This window comes from Antechinus flavipes, chromosome 2 (assembly GCF_016432865.1).
Source record: "Antechinus flavipes isolate AdamAnt ecotype Samford, QLD, Australia chromosome 2, AdamAnt_v2, whole genome shotgun sequence".
In the NCBI taxonomy this organism is placed as follows: domain Eukaryota; kingdom Metazoa; phylum Chordata; class Mammalia; order Dasyuromorphia; family Dasyuridae; genus Antechinus; species Antechinus flavipes.
Genome location: NC_067399.1, coordinates 561,988,305 through 562,010,585, shown reverse-complemented (window position 1 = coordinate 562,010,585; position 22,281 = coordinate 561,988,305). Strand labels below are relative to the sequence as shown.

General features: G+C 38.1%; 1 protein-coding gene across 2 annotated transcripts in view; it reads right to left on the bottom strand.

The window, feature by feature from the left end:
- The window catches only part of FAM174B (family with sequence similarity 174 member B), a 33,635-nt gene extending 13,319 nt beyond the window's left edge, over positions 1–20,316 (bottom strand). Inside the window, exons 1-2 of one of the 2 annotated variants that reach the window (XM_051981048.1) lie at positions 19,908–20,316; positions 2,890–3,033 (exon numbers count right to left, since the gene is read on the bottom strand). In XM_051981048.1, the coding sequence (XP_051837008.1) occupies positions 2,890–3,033; positions 19,908–20,227 (464 nt within the window). In that variant the 5' untranslated portion in view covers positions 20,228–20,316. The remainder of the gene's footprint in view (positions 1–2,889; positions 3,034–19,907) is intronic. The other variant, XM_051981049.1, reaches the window with a different exon arrangement.
- Between the last annotated feature and the right edge of the window lie 1,965 nt (positions 20,317–22,281).

The following is a 22,281-nucleotide window of genomic DNA, read 5'->3' as shown; positions in this document are numbered from 1 at the left end:
CAGACACAGAGTAGGTCTTTAATAAATGTTTTCTTCTTATATTCCTTCCTTCCTTGTAGCAGGTAGCACTTGAGCTGAGGTTTTTAGAGGAAGGGATCTTTGGGTGGTAAGTGAAGAGGTAAGAAGAGAAAGTATTCCAGGGAAAGGAACAGCCTTGTACAAAGCCATGGGAAGAGAGAGGTGGAATGTTGTGCACAGGAAATGTGGAACAGGCCAGTGTGGCTGGAATTTAGAATGCATGTGATGCTCAAGGGATAGCCTGAAGGGTTTGACAGACGGCTAATTCAAAATAAATTAGAGCTATCGGCCCTGAATGCATGGTGAGTACAAGTGGGATGCAGCATATTACCAATATCAACTTGTAGCACAGGAAATAAATCAATGTCCTTGTAAATGTATATAGTGCATCCAATAAAACCCTCAAAACTCAGGTCTTAACCTTTTGTAACATGCAGCAATCTTAATTCTTTCAGAATGATTCAAGCTGGTTTATCCACCTTTCGATCAGCCTGCTTTTTTGCTAATGAGAGTTGGAAACATATGTTTCTGGAGAAATAGCCTCAGATTTGACCCTAAAAATTAAAGATTTTTATCTCATGGATTAGAGTGTCTTAGTTGGGGGAGGAAGGGAGAAGGAGGGAGAATGTACCCAGAAGCAAACTTGCCTGCCTTCTTCCTTCTTAATCAAATTTCCAACCTGGTAGAAAACCCCAGGAAAATTAAACCTGCCTTTACCCTCACAGCAGGATATCAGTCACATGATATTATCATAAGAACTGTGTGTGCAATAATCCTCAGATTATTGTCCTGGTGCAAAAAAACATGACTTCCCTTCTCCCACTGCGCAAAAGGGCAGGTGGAATATCATGTGCTAAAACCATCAAGACACAAGGTCATGATTCAGTCACATCTCCAATATTAAACGTAGCTTTTTCCGAGAGGAAGCCCAAGGACCATGGATGAATTATGTAGGAAATAAAAAAGAGTTTCTTTTTTCTTATTTAGTCACAAGGTTGCTCTGACTTTGCTCTAACTTAAAACATGCCTGTCTTTGAAATAAAAAAGTAAACTCCATGCTATTCAGTAGATCACCACATGACAGTCTATCCATTAAAACAAGGCTGATAGAGAAGTTCACTCCAAAATTAATCTAATCATCAACATTCAAAAACAAAAGTGGATGAAAAATGTAAGCTTCCAGGCATACCATGTAGGTACATAGAGTTAAATTAGCTTATCAATCTAGAGCAGATGAATACTGCATTGGTTCCAGGATCTAGGAAGAGGGATAGAAAGAAGAGATATAAGAAACTGTCTTGAAGTTTCTTTCAGAAACCATAAACTTCTTTCAATCATTCCAAACTGTCCATTGCCCCACATAGCCATTTCTCCCACAAAATCTGATGCAATGTGCTCTCAAAATGTTTTAAAAGTATAAATAGCTTAAAAGTCAATAAGAAGATGTTTCCTGGTTATAAGAGGGGTGGAATATGTTCTTGAGGATTCCAGAAGATTGTAAACACATTACTGAAAACAGAGAGGACCAGAAGAGGGGGCAGAGGTCACAAACAAGGATGAGTAGTATTGGAACCCCCAAGATAATAAAATAATAAGAGGAAAACCTTCATCTCTTTTACAGATACATGAGAAAATATGAACAAAAATCAAACATATTGTATGAGAAATTTTGGAGGCCTGGAATTTACTCAGATAAGTTTCAGTGTCTATCACCTTAAAGATAAAACACACTTCTCAATTTGACATTTAAAATTCCATATAGCTTTAGCCTATCATTCCAGACCCTTTCACACATTTTATGCTGTAGTCAAACTGAACTATTTGCTATTCTCTGAATTCAATGTTCTATTTCCTGCTTCCAAATCTTTACGAAGACCACCCTATATGCCTGACCTGCATTCTTCTATCTCTTAGCTTCCTTCAAGATCCATTCTAAATGCTACATCCCATGGAAACAGGTTTCTGATCTTCCCAGTCGTTGGTACTTTCCTTCATCAAATTTTCTAACACTTGCCTACCTTTGTAAACAAATCATGCAGAAGGATAAAAGCTCCAGGAAGGTAGTTTTTCATTTTTTGTCTTTCTGTCACTACAGCCTATCTCTGTGCCATAGTATACACTTAACAAATATTGATATGGTCTGAGAATCAAAAATCTTTGAGTCCTGTCCCAGCTTTCAACGTGGAATAACTGTGTGACTTTGGTCACTCAAACTTTCTTCATCTAGAATAGTATAGACTTAGATGACATCTTAAAATACTATCCAATTAAAAGAATCTATCTATTCTGAAATATTCCAGGAAGGCAAGGGAACTTAAAAGATACAAATGTTCTGGAAAAAAACAAAGTCATTCTGATTTTGTTCTGATTTATTGAAGAAACATCCCTGTGTTTCCAGCTTGACAAGACAATATACTCTTTTCTTTGCATTAATCTACGTTTAGCCTTTCTGAACCCACTATAGCAAGGCTAGAAATTCCAGTTTGTGTGCATACTGTTTGACTGGCACAAATTTATACTATCATTTTACACTATGGCAAATGCATGAGAAACAAGAACTGGAGTTGATTATTTTAGACCCAACTCCTATAATTTCCTCACATATCAAATTTCTCAGTTTATCCATTTCATAATTTGGGAAGCAATAGAGTGGAGAGGGGTGGGAAATGAATGTTAGTTTAAAGAACAAAACATGAAACTCTGTATACACTCCATGCTGTCAGTATTTTTTGAAGTGGATTTCAGAGATGTACGCCTACTAGAAATTACTTTCAAGGGCCTGACATGTAGGAGTTTAAAATGCAGTTCACCATCCACCCAAACACTAAGAAGTCAAGGAAGAAATCTTTACCAGAGCTACTGATATTGTACCTGTAAATATACCTGTATTTGACATCAAAAACTGTTGAGTCTTCCTCCTCATCATCTTCTTCATTTAAAGGAGTCATTTCTACTCTCTCTGCTGGAGTCGTAATAATATCATATTTCCGGGTTTTCTTTATTCTCTTTCCAGACCTAGGAAGAAAGAAAAATACTTACAGAATAAAAAAATAAAAGAAATAGGTTGCCCTGGCCTTCACCTCAGGCTGCAAAGGGAATGGGCTTATTATAGCTCTCTGACGCAGAAGACTAATTCCCACTGTATTCCTTTCTCCTGAATCGGCAACTGAGCTCATTCTCAGGATCCTGGTTTCATATAAAACACATCATTCCAGGCAATCTTCTGCTTCTCACACCCTAGCCACTGTATCCCCCAAGGGTGACCACAAACATGTCATCTCCTGGCTATGCTAATTAAAGATACTGAATCACTGGAAGCCTGAGGTAGCCTACTTACTAAAAAAGCTTATAGAAGAAAAGGTATCCCTACAGAGCCAGAGGAAATAAGAAGGAAATTTGGAGACTTGAGTCGCTAAATTGTTATTTTATACTATAGTGACAGACCATTGAGGATACAATGGAAAGTTTGAAATCAATGATCTCTACTCTACTCCTAAATTATCTTTCTGTCCAACTGAAAGAACTGTCAAGAGTTATTGTGATATATATTATGGGGTAATGGAATATGCATTGGACCAGGGTTCTTTTCCTGACTCTGCCACAGTTTTGACCTTGGATAAATCATGGCACCTCTAAAAGCATCAGGTTTCTCCTTAATAAAATAAAAAGGTTAGGTAACATAATCTCTAAGCTTCTTTCCAGCTCTGTAATAGTCTAAGAACATAAGCTGAAATGAGAATTAAGGCAGAACACTATCCTGACTGAGGAAACAACACAAAGATACCAGCCATGACATTTTTCTTAAGTGTATAGAAAACATACCTTGATAAAAGTCATAAACTGATGCCTCCATATGGTATTAAACAGATTTTGAGTCTTTAAGATTATACTAAACAAGTAAAAGCTCTCCTAAGTCCTGATACCTTAGTAAGAGTTTCAGTATAGACTCAGTGATGGGCCCTATGATTTTAAGATTAGACAGAGTAGCTAAATTCAAAGAGCTTCATCACCAGAAAGCTGCTCACTGAGTGATGATAAATCTATTATCCCCAGCAAATTACCCAGGCTATAGATTAAAGCAAAGAGGAAGCCTAGTGCCTTGCATCCCACGGATACTTTAATAAAATGAGTGCTCACATTTATAAAATTTGTTCCTGTTGTGCCTAATTCTTTTTTTTAATAGCTTTTTATTTACAAGCTATATGCATGGGTAATTTTAGCATTGACAATTGCCAAACCTTTCATTCCAATTTTTCCCTTCCTTCCCCTCATCTTCTCCTTCATCGAGCCAACCCTTGATGGCAGGTTGACCAATACATGTTAAGTATGTTAAAGTATAAATTAAATACAATTTAAGCATACATGTCCTAACAGTTATTTTGCTGTACAAAAAGAGTTTGAAATAGTGTTGTGCCAAATTCTTCATGACCACATTTGGGGTTTTCTTGGCAAAGATACTGGAGTGGTTTGCAGTTTCCTTCTCCAACTCATTTTACAGATGAGGAAACTGAGGCAAACAGGATTAAATGATTTGTCTGGAGTCACACAGTAAGTGTCTGAGGCCAGATTTGAACTCAGGAAGATGAGTCTTCCTGACTCCAGGCCCCTCACTTTATTGACTGCATCAACTAGCAACCCATTTACAAAATTATGGATTACTAAATTTCTAAAAAAAAAAAAAAATTAATATGTTTGCATAGAACTAAGCCCTTCTCAAGTAAGTTTCAAAGCCTCAGATCATTCAAGCTGAAATTTTTCCTCTACTGATAAATCACCATAGGACAGTTCGCAACTGCTTCTCTAAAGACACTTGTCTCTTCTATTGTCTTTTCACAAACAGGGATGATGGTTCGTTTAATTTAAAATAGTCAAGTTTATAGATAAGTCTCAAACACTACAAAATATGCACCTTTCAAACATAAGAAGCACATTTTAATTTCACAAGGCTTAGCACCCTTCTCACATTGTTCTGAGGCACACTATGTTACGCTTAGAATTTTGAACACATAAGTGGTCAATTATAACTGAAAGTCAGGACAGTTCCCAAGACAGTAATAACAAAATCCCACAAGCATGAAATTTGGGAATCTTTTTTTAAACAAAATACAAGCTAGGCATATTAGATCCTTTATCATATACTCCAAACATATGAGGATAAAACTATATTTTTCTTATGCAAACCATTATCAGCAAACAAGCATATATATATGTGTGTGTATATATATATGTATATATATAATTTCTAAGATTGTGTGTGTATATATGTATACACACACATACACACACACACACACAATCTTAGAAATCACATTCAATGAATACACAAGACAGGCTATGCCATGTGCTTTAAACAAATCCACATAATCATAAATATAAAATGATTTATGATGACAGTGAGTTACCATAATAAACTTTAACCTAGGGAAAAGAAGAAGGTACTATGGGTCACTAATGGAGAAAGGCTGCATAGTATTTCTATCTCTAAAACAATTACTCAAAAAGTACATAGCTGGCAAATTCATGCCATAAGAGTCATATGATGGTGTACTTTTCATTTGTTAGTGCCTTCTTCCAGACAAGCTTTTTCATAAGTACTTTTATGTACTCATTTTGAAGCAAAACACACATGAAGCAAAACACAATGAAAATTAAAGCTAAAGAATGAAATTGTTCACCTCCTGGACTTTGCCATGCTGGTATTTGGACAGTACACCAAGCTAGTCCATTAGTATCGATATCTTAGGACAGGAAGACAACAAGCTAAGCCTAGAAATGAGCAGAAAAACAAGAATATCATAGATGGCATTTGGAAAATGCAGCAGTGTTTTCACTGATCCTAAACTGCTCATTTCCACAAAAGTCCATCTATTTCATGACAACAATCATCTGCTGGTGCTATATGGCTTCCAATTATGGAAAAACACAATCTGGAAAGAATAAAACTTGCAGGTGACCCAAAAAGCAATGGAAAGCTGCACAGTGATGTGGGTATATTGTCAGAGACAAGATGCCAAAAGAAAGCCATAGAAAGCATGTATGTCCGAGTAATTTAGGCAGTAAGACAAAGAGCCAATAGCTGGGCAATCCAAATGCTACACAATCTGAGAGTTAACAAAAGATCACTGGCATGTCGTGTAATTTCTTTATGAGAGATTTATAAACAGATATGGATGAAGCTTGTATAAGATGAAAATGTAGTGCACAAGTGAAGAGGTACTCACATTGATGCAGTCACTGATTCCTCTATGTAAATAAAGACAGAAATCAGAATGTGATTATTCATTGGATAAATGCATTTTTATCAAAAAATTCCCTATGTGATTGCTTTAAAACTGCAAGTAACTTCTAGTATATGTATTCAAAGAGTTTTTTTTCATAAAGTTGCATTGATGTGTTCCATCAATTCTTTGGGAAAAGAAAAGATAAGCATTTAAGGAAAAAGGAAAGCTGGCTAGCAGGGGTCCACCAAATTGACAATATTTTAGTACTCTAAGTAGATAGTAAAATGCTTTGCATTAAGAATTTTGGAACTTGAAGTCCCTTTTAAGGTTATTTAGTTCAAATTCTCCCTTTTTACATAAGGAAACAAACCTATAGAGATTGAGTGATTTTCCCATATTCACAGTCATAGTAAATATTGTCAGAATTTGAACTCAGGATTTCAGACTCCAGATTCAGAATTCTTTCTTCTATTACATCACACAATATTAAAGTTGGAGCATCACTGGCCTATATCCTTAGATATTCTGTCCTCGTTTTCAGAAACATAAAAACACACACAATAAAACCCATTTTAGAGCCTATGTCCAAATAATACATATAATCACAATAGAATAAGCTCTAAAGGTTCAATATGGGAATAGGAGAGGCGAGCCAAGTTACAAGGAAACAATGGTTCACAAAAATAATGTTATTATGTAAGGAAGGGTTGAAAGAAATAAACATATGACCAGTGATTGTTAACTTGAATGTGAAGATGGAAGGACCAGTCCCCCTCTCTTAATCACTGCACTCTCACCCTCTTTCAGCAAGTGATAATTCCTAAATCTTTTTATTTTGGTCAAAAAAAATCTCTAGGCAAATTAAAACCTCCTGTAATTCTGACAATACTATTTTGAAAGGTCTATTTTTAATTAATGGATAAATTTCAGTAGTCTGTCCTTCAAACACATTTGGTCTTTATACCTAAAAATGACTTTTCCCTCTTGAATTCCTGCCCATCTTTAATAAATAATAATAATAATAACAGCTAACATTACTATATTGTTTGCTATATGCCAGACTTACTATATACTGAGCATTTTACAATTATTATCTCATTTGATCCTTTAAATAGCACCACAAAAATGTCACTTTTTCCTGATTCCTACCTTCCATTACAGTACTTCTTGAACCTTTCCCAGTACTTTGTATTGTACTTCTCAGATATAGTGTTTTACAAAAGTAGCTTTGTGCAACATCCCTCCTACCTCTGGTAGAATATAAATTCCCTGGTGACAGGGATTGGTCTTGCCTTTCTTTGGGACCCCCGAACTTAGCATGGTGCTTGGTTTAGGGTAAGTACTTAATAAATTAATAATTAGACTGCCCATAAGCTCTAAAAGGATAGGGACAAAGGCTTTTCTAACTCTGGCTCTTCCTCCTTCACCACCATCACTTAGTACTTAGCCTCTGAATTAAAACTTTAATAAAGGTAAGTCAAAAGAATGACTTAAGAGAAGATGTTAAAGAATGAACCATTAATTACCAGATTACTAATTTCTAATCTCCAAAACCTCCAAAATCTCCGAAACTGAGTAGTGGGTGAGGACCCACCTTCCTAACTTTATGCTATACTATATCCAGGGAAATTATATTGGGTATTCCCTAAGTGATTTAGAATTATTCCTAAAGTTCTCATCAGAACAAAAGGTTGATCAATGGTCCCTCCTCAATACTGTATCTCCCCAAATAATGGGGGAAAGTGGCACCCAAATAAAATCTGAAAATAAATCTTCAAGCTTCAAAAGAATGGGTGGATTTTAGGAACCAGGTAAGAATAACAAAGGATTAAGAAAGAACAATGTTAAGCGATTAGAGGGCCTAATAATTGATGTCATGGTTTAACCAAACTTGCCCAAGGAATCATAGGCAGCTACTCAAATGCAGAGTCTCACTAAATGATTCCACACTTGGAGAATTTCACATCTATTTGAGTAAATGGCCTCTAGGAAAAATCACTGCTGACCTCAGAGAAAAGTCTTCAAAAAAACCTCTAAATTTATTATTGACGAGATTTCTCAAGGCTCAGACAAGGCTTCTAGGGGAGGGAGAGAGCAAAGTCCTTCAAAATAAAGTCTAAACTAGTTTTCCTTCTTTGCAATTAATTTCCCAGTCACAACACTCAATAAAACCATCTGCAAAGCTTTAATAAGGTGCCTAAACATTTACTAAGTCTATAGGAACCTAAGGGCTATCGAGGGCTTGAAAAGTCACTACCTGTAGAGCTGGCTCTTTCTAAGCTTGCTGTCTCTATTAAAAGAATAATTTAAAACTCTGAAAATTATCCCAACGGCTATTAGAAAAAGCCCTCATGCGTGATTCATACAACAATTTTGATGTAATGAACTTTAGAAATTACATTTCTAACCACCAATTCTCCCAAACCTCATGGAAAGGAAGCAATTTTTATGCTGTTCAACTGTCCTGAGTGTTAATAAGGTGAGACTGAAACTTGTGAAGTCTTTAATGACATCTAGACTAGTTTTTGCCCGTGGCTCAACTGGAAGTAATGTCAAGTAAGGGGAGAAAATAGAGTTGGATTGAAAGAGTACATAGAAAAATCTGCTGTGCACTGGCAGAGTCAAGATTCCAGCAGGAGTCAGAAGTCTTATCATATATTTCTCAAATTAAAAATATATGGGGTTTTTTTCCCCTCAGCAGCTAGCTGCCAATTAGAAGAGAAGAAAGGAAAGGCGTGACTATTCCACAACCCGTCTTACAAAGAGATCCAAATAAGGCTTCTAATAAAACATCTGAACACAAAAGATGGCCTGTCTAAAATGATGATGATAAGTTAAGATTGTACCAGACCAGAATATCCTCAACCACCAAAGCAAACTGGTGCCTATTCTTGGTCATCCTATAATCAGCCTCAGCCATTTTCAGAATCTTTCTAATTTCCTGAATAGTTCTAAAACCTAGAAGGGTTTTTCAAAGGATAGATATCACTCACAGATCAGCAAAATTTAGTTTTAAAACTATTTAAATTAAGTAATTTAAATTTAAATTATTGGTTTTAAAACCAAGTAAGGGACAAGAATTACCAGAAGCTGTCTGGTCCCACCTGATGCAATTAAAAAAAAAAATTAAGAGCAGAAATTAAATATAAGATTGGCAGGTGGTGCTACATGTAGCTCATTTGTGTAGAATTAGAGATCAAAGAGACAGAGCTGCCCACTGATAATTCTTTATCTTTGCATTATAGTAACAGTGTATCATTTCTCTTCTATTAGACTATAAATTCATGAAAGACAAGGAGGACCACATCATTGTATTCTCAAACTTTTCAGTCATACAGTGTCCTGAACTCAGTAGTGATTTAATACCTGCATAATCTATGCTTAATGTTTGTTGAATGAATAATAGATGCAAGTATTTTGAAAAGGCATAAGTAATTATAAAAATGTAAAGTATAATTATTCATTTTAATCCATACCTACTTTATTGGCAGCATAAAACAGTTTATAATAGAACTTGAAATACTATAATGCTCCAAAACAGGAAAGAAAAAAATCACTAAGTACCTCAGCATCGTGGGCAGTAACTAAGACTCAGGTCAAATACTTCCACCTGCTGATAATGTGACTATGTAACACAAGTAAAGCTACTAGAAATGAGAGGAGGTTAAACTAGAAAAGGAAATTATTTAAGACTAAAACAACATTCATTTGGCTAGTTATTCAGTGCTGCTAATAATCCATAAACTGAAGACTACTGTAAAAATAGTGACCACTTTCAAAGGTTGTCAATCATTTTCTTCTTTATCTAGACCCTCCCCCCCATTTCACCCTAACCCGATTAAAGCCAGATTTTTTTCAATAGGTGAGAACAGGTCACTTTGCTGGGACTTTTCAACTCACTGTCTGTGACAATGAAAAAAAGCAATGTTTGAGAGTATGTGTAACTGGAATGTCACAGCCCACTGTTGTGTCAAGCCCAACACACACATTTCCTGAACACTTGATAAGAAGGTGGGAAAAGTATCCCAAGATTATATTGCTCAAGAAATAATTTGTTACTGTAATCAGATTTTCCAGGGCAGCTATTGCTCTGGTGAAAACACTACACAAAAATCCAAATAAACAAAAGTTGAATCCTGAACCTTTAGGACTACAATGGCAGGTGGGTTGGATTGCTAGCCAGCAAGTTCAATAGAATGCCTTAAGTAGATTTCATTCAAACACAAAGGCATTACCATAAGAGCATAAATTTCTCTACTATTATCAACTTATTTACATTTTCAACTTTGCTGTTGGACCATACATTTTCTTCCTATTTGGGGGATTGGGGAAGAAAAACAAAAAACAATTAAGCCATAACTACTCCCCAATAAGTTGAACAAGAAAGGATTCTCCAGAGTTCTGCAGACCCATCACATATTTTAAGGAGGAAACCTTGTTCTTTGGAGCAATCTATAGGCATGTAATTCTCTGAGGAATTAGTGAATGTGATGGATTATTCAAATGGACTTGGGAGACAGAAAAGCCAAGATTCAAATCTCACCCCTAAAACTTCTCTGTGGACCCTGGGCAAGTACTTTCAGAGTTTCTGACATTCTCATTTGTAAAAAAAAAAAAAAAAAAAGTGTAATAGCATTGTAGTTCTTCACATCAAGGAGTTTTGTGGGAATCAAATGAAATAATACATATAAAGTCACTTTGCAAACTTTAAAGTACTCCATACATGTTAATTATGAAATGCTATGAGTCAGGAGGACCTGAGTTCAAGTCCCCTGAACAAATTGAATAATCTCTAATAATTAATGCAGGCATTCTGTTCTATCCTGGGGAAGGGAGTTCTCACCTAGAACCTATGAAATCACAAGCCCAACCTCCCTTTCCCCTCCACACATACAAAACAATGATCTTTAAGATTTCTTTCAAAAAGGATACCAAGAAAATCTTTATGCTTCAAAATCTCCCTAGATCACAAAAAGTATATTGTTCCCAACTGTGTGCATCAAAGTCATTACCCTCAGGTCACATCCTTTACCATTGAACCTTTTTTGACCCACCACTGTACCTTGTTATTGGCACCAGGGAAGTGGCAATATGCTAGAGAAGAGACTAGGTTTGGGGAGTGGGAGGAATAGGAAAGGAGAAGATATGAAGGGAGGAAAGTGTTCCCTCAACTATTCCTTCTTAGAGAATATTGGTAATATAACTTCAAACAAATTAAAACATAAAAGCTCTCTCTCACACTCTCTCTCATCCTCTCTCTCTCTCTCCCTCCCTCCCTTTCTCTGTCTCTTACTCTGTCTCTCTCTCTTACTCCCTCTCATCCTCCCTCTCTCTCTCCCTCCCTCTCTCTTTTCCTCCCTCTATCTCCCTTTCTCTATTTCTCTTTCCCTTCCTTTCTTTGTCTCTCGCTTTTTCTGTGTCTTTCTCTCTCTCACTCCCTCTCATCCTCCCTTTCTCTCTCCCTCCCTCTGTCTCTCTTTTTCTCCCTCTCTCTCCCTTTCTGTTTCTCTTTCCTTCCATCTCCCTCCCTCCTTTTCTCTGTCTCTCCTCTTTCTGTCTCTCTCTCACTCTCTCCTATCCTCCCTCTCTCTCTCTCCGTCCCTCTATCTCTCTCTCTCTCTCTTTCCCTCCCTTTCTGTCTCTCTTCCTCTCTTTCTCTCCCTTTCTCTGTCTTTCTTCCTCCTTTTCCTCCCTCTCTCTCCTCTTTCCTTTCTCTTCTCTCTCCCTCTCCCCCCTCTTTCCTTTCTCTTCTCTCTCCCTCTCCCCTCTTCTCTCTCTCCCTCTCTCTCTCTCTCTGTCTCTCTCTCCCTCCTCCTTTTCTCTCCCTCCCTCTTTCTCCTTCCCTTCTCTCCTCTTCCCTCCCCCTCTTACTCTTCCCCTCTCTTTCCTTCCCTCTCTCTCTTCCCCTCTCCTTCTCTCTTCTCCCCCCTCTCCCCTCTCTATCCCCTCCCCATTACTCTCCTTCCTTTAACCTTTGGAATTCAGATATACACTTGCACCATTAATCTTCCAGGAAATATCTTCTCAGTGCTCTCATGAGATCTTTCCAAACACCTCCCATCACCATGCCAGGTCCTTGTGACCCTCTGTGTTTAATGTGTTAGAGGAGTCACAGGGAAAAGAGTGATAACAATTTCTGCTAGACAAGTTTCTCCAGGTTTGCACTTGTATTTATACAGGGCTGAGTACTTTTGTTTGCAAATGCCAATAGAGAATTAGGACACCATTCTCAAGAGAATTTTTAAAAAGCAGAAGTATTAGGAGTTGGTCTTTGCCCCAGCCACCCCCACCCTTAACAAAAGTGTAACCTGTCCACTTTCATGGTGTAATAATCTTACTATATGCCATTCTGGATGTTTCATTTTTGTGATTAGCCAAGTATAGGGAAATCTCAATGAGGAAGTTTCTCTTTCCAAAGGACCCTGCTCTGCAATGTAACCTTAAAGAGCTTTCTGGGACATTGAGAGATTAGGTAACTGTCCAGTGTCACGCAGCTAACCTGTTTTTAGCAGAGCAAGAATACAGGGCTTCCCGATTTCAAAGCCAGCTCTCTATCAGTTATGACCAACAAATTACCTCTCAGGAGCACTGAACCTTAAATAACAGACCATATAGCAACTGTAGAAATACCTTTACCTTCAACCTGCTTTTCCCACTCTATCACCAATTCTAGGAAAAGCCTTGAAAAATTCATCTTTTAACCCTCTTCTCTTCTCATACTTGAAGACTTCATCCTTTCCCATTCTTCAACTATCACCACCATGCCATACTACCATGCTGTGGGAAGAGCACTGGATTTGGGGTCAGGAACTGTGTTCAAATCCTGGCTCTGACACTTACTACTTGTGTGACCTCTGGAGTCACTTAACCACTTTGGACCTATATTTGGACTTCAACTATAAAATAAACAAGTTGTACTAGATTATCTCAAAGGTTGATTCCGGCTAAAAAATTTATGTTTCTATGAAATGATCCATTTCCATCCTTGATCTGTTTTCTGGCTCCAGCCTCACATCTGCAAATATCTACTCTGCATTTCTACCGATTTCAAACTGACCTAAAACTTAACTCATTATCTAACTTCCCAAGGCAACTCTCCTTCGTGACTTGTTTGTTTCTTTAAAGGGAATCACCTCAGAGTCACCTTTTAGCCCTCCCTTTCCCTGAAAACCTTCATCTAATCATTTGACAAATTCTGTTCATTTTTTTTTTTTGAAGTACTGGGAAATTCCAGTTTCCAAGTCATACAGGACACTGTCATTTGATTAATTGTGCTAATACATCCCTTGGATGATTTTATTTGTTGCCCTACTCAGAATTTTCAGTGGTCCCCCATCATCTATAGAATGAATTCTAAATTCTGCGCCCTCCACAATCTAGTTTAAAATCTATTCCATTTATCTACCAGCATCATCTCCATCCTTACCATTCCAGCCAAAAGGGTCTACACATAGTCTCCTGGAAATGTCTTATGTTTTCTATATCTGAACCTTTACTCGCACCTTACTTATCCTTACTTATAATGCCCTTTCATCCTCTTCTTTTTTAATCCTTCATAGTGAGTCAGTAAAGATTTATTAAGTGTCTACTATATATCAGAGACTGTGCTAAGTATTAGGTATATAAAAAAAGGCAAAAGAAAATTTCTTCTCTGGAGGAGTTTAATGGAAGGGAATAACATGCAAATAAATGAACAAACAAGCTATGTACAGGATAATTTGGATATATTAACAGAAAAGGCAGGACAATTATGGGAGATTGGGAAAAGCTTCCTAGAAGGTAGAATTTTCGATGGGATTTAAGGAAACCAGAGAAGTAAGGTGGCAGAGATAAGGAGAGAGAATTCCAAACATGAGGGACAATAAGTGAAAACACCTAAAATTGGGAGATGGGGTATCATGTGAGAGGAATAGTAAGGAGGTCAAGTTCTCTGGACCACAGAATATATAACTAAAATCTGAATTTATTTCCATCTATTCCATCTATATATGTTATATATATAATACCTCATGTTATGTCTGCAAAATAAACGCAAACAAGGTCCTTAAAGGCCAAAAACATTATGTGCTATGATGATATAAAGGCAAAACCCACATTAAAACAAAAGACTCCGTAACAAATTCAAGGGAGGATTTTCTCTTGTCAATTGGAAGAAGACCCAAAGTGACATTTCATGCAGACCCACAGCTTGGCATAAGATATATAACTATAAGGCTATAAAACTCAATTTATGTTATTGACGTAATGAAGAAATTCAATACCCAAGCAGATGAAATACAGTGAGGTCTCAAAAGAAAGAAAAAATCTAGACCCTCCAGGCTCAAGAGCCTCTGGTCTAGGGAAGCAGATGTTCTGTTCTAAATTATTTTGGATACAGGGATACCTTAATTTAAAAGACATTTCTGTTCCTTAAAAGTTAAATATAAATTAAATTTTGGTAAATCAAATCATAATTTGAATGTACTAGAAGAGAGTTTAGTATTTTAAAGCTGAGTTGAATCTGTCAAACAAAGTACCAAAAAAAATGGGTTAGAAAAAGCAGCATTGGGGCAATAAGAAATGATGTTGAACTCTTATGACTTGTAATTTAAAAAGCACATATTCTCACTTTAATTTGTATGCAGTTAATTTAACACCTTTACTCATTACGCATTAATAATAGTAGTTAGCTTTTATAAAGCACTTTAAGCTTTGCAAAGTATTTTACCTATATATCTTTCTTTTCCCCCATAATCATCCTAGGAAGTAGATACTATTATTAATCTCACCTTGCAGATCAAGGGCATTTAATAAGTGTCTGAGGCAAGATTTGAATTCAAATCATGTTGATTCCAAGTCCAGCAGCACTTTATCTATTATGATACTTTATTGCATTATGAAACATAAAACACTCAACAAAAGTTTCAGTTCTACTTTTTATCATGATCAGCAAACAAATCAAATGTTGATGTTCTCCTTTAAAGTCATAAAAATAGTCAACTGGGCTCCTTTTTGTTACCAAAGATACTGAGAGGAATTCCCTTCCCCCCCCTTATAATTGAGATGACAATTATAAGCAACAACTAGTCTATTTGGGATAGGGTGATGGGAGTAAGGGGTGGGGAATGTTTTGTTTTGTTTACTGTTTAGCTTCTGCTTAGTGCACAGTCTAAACAGAACTCCCAGTGCCTCAAGAGTCTCCACAAAAAAAAAAATCTTGCCTTGAAGTTTTGCCACTGATCCAAACCAGGAAATGTCAGCTGACCCATATTGCCCAGCCCCACCCCAAATCCAAGTACCCAAGAAAACTTTCCTTTCAGATAGAAATTTATAGTGATTTCTAGAGAAGTGGTTAAACAAGAATAAGAGTACACATTAAATATAGCTATTTAAGCAGAAAGTAAATGGGACAAATAATTCTGAAGAGTGGAGTGATGACATTTTGTGCCTCAAAAGCCATTTATTTTAATGTAAACCATTGAGAACTAAGTCTTACTGGTCATACTGACATTTAGTATCAAGTTATTTTCATTTTCACTTTAGTTCCCTAAGCCTCAGTTTCTTCATTTATAAAATGAGGAGGTTTGGCTCCTGAAGTTCCTTCAGAAGGGAAATGTTACCTTCTTGGCAGGCCATTTGCTTGGGAGCCTGCCAGGAGGTCAGTTTACCTTGGCTATCTTGCTTTTCCCAGTTCATTCCCTTGGTTCACATCTGAACACACAGTTTATGGAGCAATGAGAAAGGGCAGGAGGGAAGTAATCATTTCTATAGATATATAGTTTGTAAGCTGGGCATTTGTAAATCAGAGACTGATAATACTTTTCTTATTTATAGAACCTTTGGTCAAGTCATATCAGACCTTACAAGCCTTGAAAAAAACAGGAGAACTGCTAAGTTTATATACAGACAACTTATGGCACTAGAAGAGCAAAGAATGATGCAGTTCTAAAGTACTTTCCAACTCTAATTCTGACCCATGATATCAATGCCAGGAACAAAAGCAAAGAATTATTAGGGGGAAAAGTCTGAGGAAAAGTGACTTTTAGAAGGTAGCTTCAAAGCTACTATTTGACGTTCAGAAGGTCAAAAACAAAGGCACCCTGCCTCCAGGTGACCTAATTTTTTTTTATCCCTCTTTTTTTCTTCTTCAGGCCCTTTTTTTTTTAATGAGATAATTCACTCACTGGAGATATCTGCTATTTTACAAATACTATCTCCATTTTTTTCTCCACATCATCTCTATTTTTCAACTCATTCAATACCTACTATGTACAAAACATTGTACTTGTAGATTTGGAAAAATAAAAAGAAATAAGCCTTCAAGAAGCTAACAATTTATTAGGGAAAACAGCAAATACCTGTATTACTATAATAACTGTAGGCACAATAGATAAAATGGTAGAAGTGCTAAAACTAGGAGGAAGAGATCCCAACCTTCAGATAAAAAAGCAGGAAGAAAGGTTTCATGAGGGAGGTGGAATTTGGGTCATTAAAGTCCTAATAGGGGATTTTCAACAAGAACCACAGTAGCAAAAGAAAAATGCAGGATATAAATGGGGATAGTGAGTAACAAAGTTTGAATGAAGTATTTGCTTATATGAATGGAGCAGAGGGAAAGCTCTTAGAAAAGAGGCACTTAGGTTGTGCTAGGTGAAGGATTTTCTACCCCCACCCTTCAATTTACTTCTTCCCCAAAAGAAAAAAATGGCACATTTATTTATGCCATAAATTCTAATTCAGCTTTATAATTAACCATGTAAACCATCCTTATGGAATACAAGTTAAAGAAAATTGAAAAGGAATTTCCTAAAAGTAGCATTGTAAAGAGTATTCGATTTACTAAGTTTATGGTTAGTCTCCTTTTTGCCAACATAGATAACTAATTAGATTCTTCTTGCCCACAGGTATAGGTTCAGAAGCTAACTCAAATAAAAATGGTCTAGAGGAGGAAAAAACACTAATCAGTTTGCCATGACAGCTGTTTCTTGGAAAAACTAATCTCTTTTTATCATTCCACTCCCAAGTAAACAAGAATCCACCCCCTCTCTAGTCTGTAGAATAAGCTGCCTGACTCAAATATGCAGTCCTTTCACATCTGGAACCATGCTGGTTTATATTCTATTTCCCATTCTTGGGGCAATAACAAGGAGCATGCTGGTTAAAGAGTTAAAGTATTTCCTTTTTTTTTTCTTTTAGTCTTATGGCTTTGGTTTTCTGTTTTGGTCCAACTAACAATTGAAATATCCAAACAACTGTTTCTCTAGCCACTTAAGTTCTCTAACTGGAAAGCCAGGAGAATTCTGGGATTTATGGTTTCCCATCTCCTGTTTTTCATGGCTCCTTTACTTCTAGGACACAGTGTGTTGTTTATTTTTATTTCTCCATGAGGAAAACTCTTTACCCAAAGTTCTGCAGCAAAGAATCACAAAAGTTTTCACCAAGACCCCAAATCTGCAACCAAAGTTTGTCCCATCTGTTGATGGCACTCATAAGCTCAGTAAGTTTCTTGTTTCACACATGCACCTATGAATACAACAGACATCAAAGTGTTTGTTTGATAGCCCAAGAATGGAGACAAATGACCCATGAAATCCTGACCTCCACAGGTTATGAGCAGCTAAACTCAGCTGAGAAACAAGACACATTTGTTACACTCCAAGCAGGATCAACATCTTGCAACCATTACACAAAATGCTACTTCAGCGAATTATTGTGTGGCCACACACAGATATACCATTCCCATAGTGAACATTAACTTCTCCATGAGCTCTCAGACACATAATCGTCCCTATTTCCATTACCAACATCACATATGCAATCTGAAGTAGAATCAACCCATTACCTTGGCCCTAAAATCTATAAATTTTTCATTTAAAAGTTCCTTAGAGTGCAATTCCATTTCATTTACTCAACTTTTACTTACGTCTCATTTATATCCTAATTACTCTATCCTGTTATCATAAATTAATAGCTTATATTTACATAGCATTTTAGGGTCAGCAAGCACTTGTACAACTATTATCTTTCTCTCTGTAACAACCATGGGAGTTTTTGGCATTGGAAAGATGTTGAATTTGGAGTCAAAAGAAACTAGTTTGGGGTAGCTAGAATGCCCAGTGGTCAGAACACCAGTCTGGGAGTCAGGAGACCCCGATTTCAGTCATAGACACTTAAAGATCCCTAGATGTTTGACCCTGAGCAAATTACTTAATCCCAATAGCAAAAAGAAAGGAAGAAATTAGATTCAAATCCTAGCTCTATTGCTTTCTAGCTTAATCCTGGGTAAATCGATCATTAACTTCTCTGGGCTTCAGTTTCCTCAATTGTAAAATAAGAAGGTTCGATTAGATAACCCATCACTCTCTAAATCTGTGGTCCAATATGAGAGACCCTTATTGTTTAGTAGAAAACAGGCCTTGGAATCAAGTCAGGTCAAGGGCACATATTACTTGAGTGGCCTTGAGTAACTCATACTCTTCTAGTTAATTTATTTTACAAGTGGTTTATAAGTGATGGTAATAAATAAATATCATAGGATACCAAAGCAAAAACTAAAACAAACAAAAATCCCTGTGATATAAGTAGCACCAGTATTGTCATCCTCACTTTATAGATGAGGAAATAAGCTCAGAAAAGTTCGTACTATTGCAAAGCTAGTAAGTAAGCAATTTTGAATTTCAAGTACAAGTCTTCCCACAAGCAACTATATAGTACAGTATATAGAGAACTGATCCTGGAGTCAGGAGTTCAAATTCACAGTTAGCACCAACTGTGCCATCTCAGGTAAATTCCTCGACCTCACTCTGTGCTTCAGTTTTAACCCAAGGATCAAATGGGATAAAGAAGTGCTACATAAATGCTATTGTGATTATTTTAACTATAAAGCCAATGTTCCTTCTGTGGCTTTTAAATCTGCTTTGGAGAGGGGGAGAGGGGAAAGGGACTGCCCCATCACACAGAGCCACAACTTGAATATAAACATCTCATGATTCCCTTTGGCGTTGCTCTAACTCTAGTATAACACCCGGAATGAAGCAGCACCTGTGTACTCCAGTTCACAAACGCGTCTCAGAAAGTAAAAAGTGGACTGGAAAAAAAGGCATCAGAAACCAAAGTCGGAGACAACGGAAGCTAAAAAGAAATGCCTAAAGACAGATTTTTTTTGGATGAGGAAGGATATCAATTGAAATACTAAAATGGGGGGATGGAGGATAGAGAAAGCAAAAAGGTCACCAAAATCACTGCATTTGAGAGCCTGAAGAAAGCCTGGAGTTCCGCGTCTTTTCCCACAAGGGGGAACTGAGGCCCAAAGCGCTGAAGGAGTAGTCCTAAAGTTTCTGACAAAACGTACAAAAATCGAGACGCCACTGCAATGAAACATCGACTACACCACAAATTAAGATCCACGGGGATCTTAATTTGCTACAGTTACGCTAGAGCAAAAAGTCAAGATTTCCTTGGAAAACCAAGCATATGACCTGTTATTTCTCAAATTAATTATGACAGCTGTTGCCCAGCTGTGACGGCCCGTGAGCATCTCCAGGATCAAGGGCGCAGACTCTGCCGGTGCTTTCCAAGGCCCTCTCCTAGAACACCCCTCATCACTTGGCATGAGAAGAGAAGCGGGGCTGAGGAGAGGGGAAGGGGGCCCGGGAGAGCCGGCCCGAGCACCGGCTGCGGCTAAGCTACCTGAACACCCGGAGCAGCAGGCAGGCGATGAGGAAGGAGGTGAAGGCGCACGCCACGATCACGGCCGCCTTGAGGGTGGGCAGGTCCCGGAGCAGGCTGGAGATGCGGGTCACCAAGGTTTCACTGCGGTTGCCGCTGCCGCCCACCGCCGTCTCTCCTTCCAGCAGAGTGGCATTCCCTGGCCCCGACCCGGCGCTTATCTCCGGGGGCACGGGCGGCTGCGGCTGCGGCTGCTGCTTGGGCGAAGGGATGGATACGCTAGCCCAGGTTCCGGGAGCTAGCAGGAGCAAGAGCAGCAACTGGGAAAGCAGCGCTCTCATGATGCCTGCGGAGGCAACTAACCAGAGCCTTGCGCTCAGCCGGGCCGCGCTAAGCTGGGCCGAGCCGGGGAAACTGCTGGGGTCGCAGGCTAGAGGAGACAAGGGGCCGGGCAAGGGGTGGGGGCTTCTGCTTTGCAGGAAACGGCGGAGGCCGGAAGAGCCCGCGCAGCCGCCGCCACCACGTTGCACCGAGCCATTCGATGGGCTGCGGCCCCACGTGGGCGGGTCCGGGCAGCAAGACGAGGCTAGGGGAGGCAAGGAGGGGCGGGGAGCTGCGCTTAGGCTTCGTGCCTGTCCCCCGCCCCGGCTCCCTGCGACGCGGCGCGAGGGGGACAGCTGGGGAGGCGCCGGGGATGCGGACACCCCTACGGCCACAGCTCTTCGCCCTCCTTGAGCTTCCAGACGCCTTTTCTTCCTCCCAAATCCCCACTGGGACCCTGGAGAAAGTTATTTAGATCCGAGCTTGGCCAGTTCTTTCTCACGCGCCCAGTAACTGTTAGTAATCGCAATTCCAACATTTCAAAATATTAACTTCCGAGCTGAGCCGCAGAGTACGGCTTTAAAAGGTAAATGACCCATTTTGCCTATTTTTTCCTCTTCCTTGGAGAAGAAAAAAATGCAGTGGGAATTAACAAACAAACACAAAAATTAAGACAGAGTGAAGTGAGAGTGGATTATCCATGCTCCCAGACTCAGTTATGTTTTTCTGGGGTCTTCCTCAAAAACAAGAAAATAGTACCAATTACAAACCCGCCAACAGCAACCCATATAAATTTATCATCTCTACTGGAGGAACACATCACATTTCGAACCTAAAGACTTTTAAGTAACAGCAGCCTTATCTTTAGAAGAACAAGTCTTTATTTTGTAGTGATATTTAATGTAAAATAAATAATATTCACTGTAAAAACAAAACAGTCTGGCAGAGTGGATAGAGAGGAAAGTTTGGAGTCAGGCACACTTAGTTCAAACCCAATCTCTGACAACTAGCAATGTGACCGTAACTTTAATGCACTTCAGGCCACCGACACTTAAGTCACAAGAGAATTGAGATTTGAGATTGATAGAATTTCCACATTGAGAATCCCCTGCTGCTGAAATCACAACTCCTTGCTGAATGTGTATTATGTGGGAAAAGTCATCTATTTTTCCCTCAAGAAACTTTTAAAATTTTCATTACCATATTTGGCAGGGTTGTTTTCTCAGGCATAGATCATAGCCATGTTTATGGGTCTAATATTTCAGAACTTCTCGCCACCTCCTAATGGGGAAAAAATAATATGGTTCTTGAACATTACATTGCCATTACGATTTAAACTTTGTGGATACACAACCCAGCAATTAACTAACTTTCTTTAGATAAAACAGAGATTTTCAATACTATTTTACAAATGTGTAAACTGAGACAAGAAACTTACTTTTGGTACTTTAGGTTGTTTTAGAGAGAAGTTGAAACCAAGAATGAAATTGGATTGAACTCCATCTCACAGCCAACCTGCTAGAAAAGCTTGTCTATACTTGTTACCACCATTTTCTCCATCACATACACACATACACCCCTTAAGCAATCCCTTTGAAATCTGGCTTCCTATCCCACTTATCAGACTGAAACTGATCCCTCTAAGACTATCAATGATCACAGCTGCATAATCCAGATTATGCAGGTCTTTTCTTAGATCTCATTCTTTTTCACCTCTACACAGCTTTTGACATTGTTAAACATGCCCTCTCCTTTGACACTCTCTTTTCCTTTGCCTTCTATGACACTGATCTTTCTTGGTTCAGTGCAATTCAGTAAGCATTTAATAAGTGCTTAATATCCTGCCAGGCACTGTAATAGGTGCTGTTGATATAAAGACATAATAGCTTTGCTTTTAAGGAACTTGAATTCATTCTCTTGGTTCTCCGCCTAACCATCTGATTGTTCTATCTTGATATCCTTTAATCAATTATCATCCCCTACCCTACATCTTAACACCCCTTACCATACACTAAGTATAGAAGTTCTCCAAAGCTTGTCCTGATCTATTTTCATTCTTTACAATCTCTTCTTC